Consider the following 6,676-nt stretch of genomic DNA (forward strand, 5'->3'; position numbering starts at 1 on the left):
CATCAATTTATCAGTGCAATAGCACCAATCCTGACAGAGTTCAAGAAGTGTTTTGATAATACTCTTGGGCACATGGTTTGACTCTTGAGGATGGTCCTGTGCAGGGACAGGAGTTGGACATGATGATCCTTGTGGGTCCCTTCCAACTCAGCATATTCTGTGGTTCTGTGAAATATTATGCAGTCAATGCATTTTCCTCACTAAGTCTAAGAGGTTGATTTATCTGCAAAACTGATGTACCAGGAAATGTCATTAAATGCAAGAAATACAACAAATCATTTACCTCATATAGGCATGTTAAAAAGGTGGCACTATGAAATATTTTCCAAGGAAGAAACTTGGTTATGTTTACAAACAATATTAATGAACAAGACCAGATGTGGTCTGAGCCCCCCTCTTTCCCTGCCCAAACTCAATGAACACTGTCACATTAATGCCTCATACCACAGAAATGAACTGACAGGACTAGCATTATCTACTGATACACTGCCATTTTGTGTGGCATTTGACATGGCTTGCCTTTACCTTCCTGTTCCTAATGGAATGAGAGGGGCCTGAGGGAAAATTTTTTAATTCACATCGTAAGTAGGAATGGAAAAGAAAAATTTAGAAGAAAGATGCTTTTGGTGCAGGGGAGTGCTAATCAAATTCCCTTTCTTAAATGAAGCAATTCCCAAACTCACATTTACTTTTTATCTGAAGTTCGCAGAAGAAATAACTAACATAATTATATAGAAATTATTAATTCTGTACAACAAATAACAATGTTTTAATGCTATCTTCAGAAAACTACAACTAAAGAAAAATGCAAAACCATGCAAATTAAGCAACTTGATTTCAAATAAAGAGTTGAGACCTTCTTCAGCTAATTTCAAATGAAGAGTAGATTCCTAATAAGAGTTCTTAAATGGGGCACAGAAGAACAGAAGGACATACACTCTTCCCAATTCCCAACTTATATTCAATTTCCCAACCATCATAATTAGGGGATAAATGTTAGAACAGATCTACTGGAAAGAAAGAAACTTAGAGAATAAAAAAAAGACTTGCACAAAGCTTTTAACCCAGCATGTTGTCATTGACTCACTGGATAACATGAGAAAAAAAGGGTAACAGCTGAGACTCTGAAGCAGTTAAGGCTGTGTTAATCGATCCAGAAATTTTTAATTGACAAGTATGATTTAGAATTACAAAAGAAAGGCATAAGGTGAGTTTAATTTCTATGAAAAAAGCAAACCAAAACAAACTCCAAAACATTAAACTCCCATTGTTTAGCAAATTGCTACTGTATATACAAAAGGTCAGACTTATTTACCATTGCTTTATGAAATTCCGTTTTATGCTATAAACAATACCTCTTTCTAACATAAGATATAGAAAAATTTAATTAGGGAGGAGGAAAAAAAAGGAGAGAAAGTGACATCTGATAAAATTATGGATCTACCAAGCACTGATATGTACAAAAAGAATCAACGCAGGTTCCACTTCTTAATTAAACATACTCCTGAAGAATAAGATGTAGATCAAGAATTTCTCCACAACTGTAATTTGCAACTGCAGCTACTTCTTTTATAATCCACACTGGCAGCACATCGAAATCAGCACAGGCCAGTAGAGCACAACATATTGCTCTCATATGTACATGATTATCCCTCACATCCCCTTTAGAAGGCAGAACACTGGATGAAACTGAATTCCTACCTGTGAGCCAAGATGCACATAGGCGACTCGGATGTCCGCTTCTTGGTTTGTCAGTGAAATCTATAGTCAAGGAGGGGTAGGAGGAGAAGAATGAAAAGCAAGAGTATAACACAGCTGCATTAATTACTTCATCCTCAGTGCAGTTTGCACTGTTTTTATCTTACAGCAGCCATGAAGTGCCACTGATCATTCTGCACTTTCATCGTTAATCTACAGTCTTAAGACTGAAAGGAACCACACATTAGTTCAGAGTTACTGTGACTAGACTCAAATGGACTACTGGGTCAGAAGTTCTCTCAATGGCATTACAAACACTGACTAATCCTGTCACCTTCCAAATCTGTTACTCATTCACCAGCAGTGAAGTACTATAATGAAGTATGACAAAGTTCTTGATGAAATGAAATCAAGTCTGAACAGTGAAGAGTGGGAAGCACTGTACTAGATGGCCTTTTCTGACCACTACCAGCACCCCTCTACCTCCATCAGATTGAATTTCTGAGGTCTGTCTAGTAGTCCTATCAGCACTGTACTAATACTGTTCCTATGATTAAAAGACATTATTTTCTTTCAGCTTGAAGCAATGTACTCACAATAATTTATCTTTATTATTTGTTTGGTAGCTCTGATTGAGATAGATCTGCATTATAGTTCCCAGTTGTGTTCAACCTTGATTTTACTTTAAGACAGAATCCAGTCATAACCTTCTGTACTAAGTTACCAAATTGGACACAGAATTGGAATGTAAATAGTGGCCAGAGGAAGAGTAATAATGTGTATGAAATTTTATTTTTATCCCTTTTACAGGACTTGGTAAGCAAGATGACAACAGATATCCTTAGTCTCTTAGGCATTCATGATCTGCTTTCCACTATGTCAGCGTACATCACTCTTTAAAATTTTTACATAGAAAATTAGATTTCAAGGGTCACTGCACCTTCAAGATAAAAACTGCAAGGGATAGGAAGAAGTGCTAAACAGACCAACAACATGAATGATAATTTGTGACATGGTTAGAATGTGTTAAAGAATTTAGTAGGAAGTGAGGAAACTCATGCAATTGTCAGAAACTGCTCAGCATTGAGTATTATGAACTTGCATATCCCAGAGCATCTCCCATGTAGGTTTTGTTTCCAGCCAGCATATCAAGCTTGTGATAAATGTGATTAAGTATTTAATATTTATATTCTATAGGACTTAAGAATCTATGCAAATATTACGTCAAAATGTATTAATTCCAGAAGGGAACAGAAGAACTATGTTGTAATTTGTGTCATTTCAGTGTCTCAAGGAAGCTGGAATTCTTATTCTTGTGTAAAAACCCCAGTTGCTTCAACAAACAAAATTACACTTCTTTGTCATCTGTTTGGATGTTTCGGCCATGACAATCTGAGTTTCAGTGTTGACAGACAGACTTAGTGCTTCTAAACTACAGTGAAAAATAAGCTGTATTTAAATGTGCAGAAGAAGGGAAATAGGGCACTCTATACTGCATGCCAAACAGAATGATAATCAGAACAACTTCCATGTTAGAGAAATAAAATTAGGTTGCATTCCAGTGCCTTAAACTTATCACAACTTGCATGCCTTAGGGGATCAAAACTATCAGGCAATCTTAACACATACTGCCACCCACTCCATTTTTAATACAGTAAACTAGTGGGGCCACACCTCTAATTCCACATCCAGTTCTGGATCCCTCACTACAAGAAAGACACTGAACTACTGGAGCATGTCCTAAGTAACAATAGAACAAAATTAAATGGCTTCAAGTTGTGCCAGGGAAGATTTGGGTAGGATACTAAAAAAAATTCTTCACCAAAAGGGTTGTGAAGCACTGGAAAAAGCTGCCCAGGGAAGCGGTCAAGTCACCATCCCTCAAAGTGGTTAAAAGACATGTAGATGTGGTACTCAGTGACATGGTTTAGTGGTGGACTTGGCAGTACTGGTTTAATGGTTGGACTCTATGATCTTTACAGTCTGTTCCAGCCTAAATTATTCTATAACTGTATGATTCAATATACTATCTTTATCCTTACGGTTCATTAATATAAAACAATTTTTTTGTAGTTGTCGAGTTTTAGGTCTTTTTAAGTTCAGACCAAAAGTATCACACTAACAATGGCCAATCTGATTTGCTTTTATTAAACTGAGGGTTTGATTTATTATTGAAAGCCATGGCATACACAGCGGAGTCTGCTGACCATTCTTCTTTTCTGCAGCCAAAGATTCTCTTATGGAAATAAGTTTGTTGTGCGAAATAAGTCTGCTGTGCTAGTAAGAATGAGAAGATGACTAAAATACTATCATATTTGAAGAAAAACGGAGTTTACATTTCCTGATCCAAGTAAAAAAGACAGACATAACCAGGTTGTAATTAAATTTGTTCACAGCTGAATGTCTGTGAATATCTGATCAGGGACAGAATTTAAGATACTGTTTTGCATAGAGGTAATATATACAAACATACAGTCCTGAAAAAACCCTCCCATAGTCAAAAAACAAACACAGCAGAGAACAAGAGGACTCCAGACTAGTAAAAAGCCTCAGGTAAAATGCTCCTTATTTTGATTTTAAACACTATTGAGTGTCCTCGGATCACTGATATTTTAAAAACTTGCCATCCTAGAAATGTTACCTTGCAGGAGCTGAGGAACAAATTACCATACTCTTAAGTCCAGTGTGGGTTTTTTGTTTGTTATTTGTTTTTATATTATCTTGTTAAAGTGAAGAAGACAGACAGTGGGAGACAAAATGTTTCAATTTCTTCTTGTTACATTTGTGGATAGTACATCACTAAAACAAGAATAGTTTAGACAAACTACACACCTCATTGCTTTAATGTAATAGAGAACAGGGAAAGAATGAAGGAGTTTGTCACTGAAATAGAGAATTTGCATTCCCCTGATCATGGAGAACTGACACTGTCTACAGCTGTGCCAGTGCACCTAATCTGTGCATTAAGACAGAGAAGGGGAAAATACAACTTCATTTAGCTGCCAAGTATAAGACATGCTAGCTTCCTGTTTTCTTCTCCCTGCCCCATCCCTCACAATGGGAGAAATTTCTTGAAGTTGGTCCTTCTCAGCAAAAAGCTATCTGCTTTAATAAGAATGGAACATCTTTTATCCATTCACTGCAACCAGCAGGATACTATGTGATTTTTTTAAATTGTAATGTATGAATGTAGGTTTGGAGGTAAAAGCATAAGCTGATTTAATTAAAACAAACAAACAAACAAGCCCAAACAACAAACCAGAAACCAAACAACGCACCAAAAAACCAAAACAACATGGTACCACTGAGATTTCTAAGTGTAAAAAAGTCCCAAAGGGATATCAAAAGTCTTTTCAGAACTGCCTCATGTACCAAAAGGAAACTAAACAAAAAAAGCAAAACCAAAAAACAAGTAGGCATCTGACCTCCCGATAACACACCTGCATCATAGCACCAACAATCTTTTTAGCAGCATGTTTCAGGAAGATAGCAAATGTGTGTTTCACAGAGAAAGCTTCATTATCATAACAGCAGACTCCAATACAAGTCAACAGAAACATCTTCAACTGTCTAGTTTTAAATGGCTAAAAAAAATTAATAATCTCAATGTCTCAATGGAGAACTCTTGAAATTATCAGCCCATTACTTAGCACAACAAGGAGGCACAAGAAAAAGGCTGCCAAATCCAAGAGCTCTCTTCAACATTCCTTTAGATTATTTTCATTGGATCCTTGCATACTAGGTAGCACTGTTACAAACCTACAATTCAATTTTAGTATTTCTCTTCTCTTGTACTTTTGAAGTTCCACTTCTGTAACAATATACTAGGTGTGCATCAACCTACTATTTTCAGTGGCAGCATGCACGATGTTGTCAAAATACAAATCACAGAACAACTTCAATATAAAAAATCAGAATTTGTACCTGTTATGACCCACCCCTGAAGGCAAAGGTAATGGCAGTTCTTGTTAATACATCCCTTGGGGCAGATTAGAGTGATATACACTGAATGATTGGTGTTTTATAAATATATATATATATATATATATGTTTATTTTAGAACAACTTGGTTGCAATGGAAAGGAGATACGTAGCCATTATGGTTATTATTGTCTATAGTAATATAACAAGATAGAAATATAAAGATATATTAAGAAAACATATAAGGAAAAGAAAGAAAAAAAAAGAGAAAGAAAGGATAAGAGTTGATATCAGAGCAGAAAGATAATCCTCACCCACCCAGCAACAAGACTTGATTGTTGCAATTTAGACGCCTGTTGGTCAAAGTGATGGTCACAGTCTTGATCTGTCAGGACTGGGGGAAGCCCACGAAACACAAAGTTCATTGGGTCATTATATGTTCCGGTTCAGAGGGGAATGCCCAGGTACCTCTCCTGGGGGAGGGCGATTTAACACTATTACAGCACTGTGGATCATGTGCAGTCCTTTGGCAGAAAGCCCCAGAAATGAGTCTGGGGTATTTCAGAGGTCTTGGATGGTTTATGACCCTTTCTAAGACAGGACCATTGTTTCTCACACCAACTTAGTTGAGCCAGTTATGCCCCATCAGAAGGGATGAATACCTTCAGGTCTACATGGGAATGCTCCAATACCTCCCCCTGAGGAGAGTTTTATACCTGAGCCAATTCTGTAAGTGAGGACATTGTTTAGGGAAGACAAGATAAAAAATGTTACCCCACCCCTACAGGATCTGTTTATCAGCCTTCTTCCTTATCTGGCTAAAAATCCAGCTTGTTTCTAAACAAAGGTTAGTTTGTCATGCTCATCCTCGGTGGTTTGTGTGCACCCCCTCTGTTTTATGCAAATCATAACACCCACACACAAAAAACTGTCCTCCTGTCCTTCAGTTGGAAGGTGCAACCTTGGCCTCAGCAAAGAACCCGCTGCTTTTGTAGATGGCTGATTGTTTGAGTCATTAACTATTAACATTTCAGTCTCCCACAGCATCCCCCAACAT

The 6,676-nt window shown here is 37.1% G+C and overlaps 1 protein-coding gene across 11 annotated transcripts in view; it reads right to left on the reverse strand.

Moving 5' to 3' along the window:
- PPFIA2 (PTPRF interacting protein alpha 2) overlaps positions 1-6,676 on the reverse strand; it is a 310,694-nt gene that overhangs the window by 279,381 nt on the left and 24,637 nt on the right. For 6 of the 11 annotated variants that reach the window (XM_027902152.1, XM_027902151.1, XM_027902154.1 and 3 more), the window contains exon 2: positions 1,702-1,761. The exons of the other annotated variants lie outside the window; for them this stretch is intronic. In XM_027902152.1, coding sequence (XP_027757953.1) covers positions 1,702-1,761 — 60 coding nt within the window. The remainder of the gene's footprint in view (positions 1-1,701; positions 1,762-6,676) is intronic. 11 annotated transcript variants of the gene reach the window in all.

Source organism: Empidonax traillii, unplaced genomic scaffold, assembly GCF_003031625.1.
Source record: "Empidonax traillii isolate 1590-97213 ecotype Southwest subspecies unplaced genomic scaffold, ASM303162v1 scaffold846:size362177, whole genome shotgun sequence".
Lineage (NCBI taxonomy): Eukaryota > Metazoa > Chordata > Aves > Passeriformes > Tyrannidae > Empidonax > Empidonax traillii.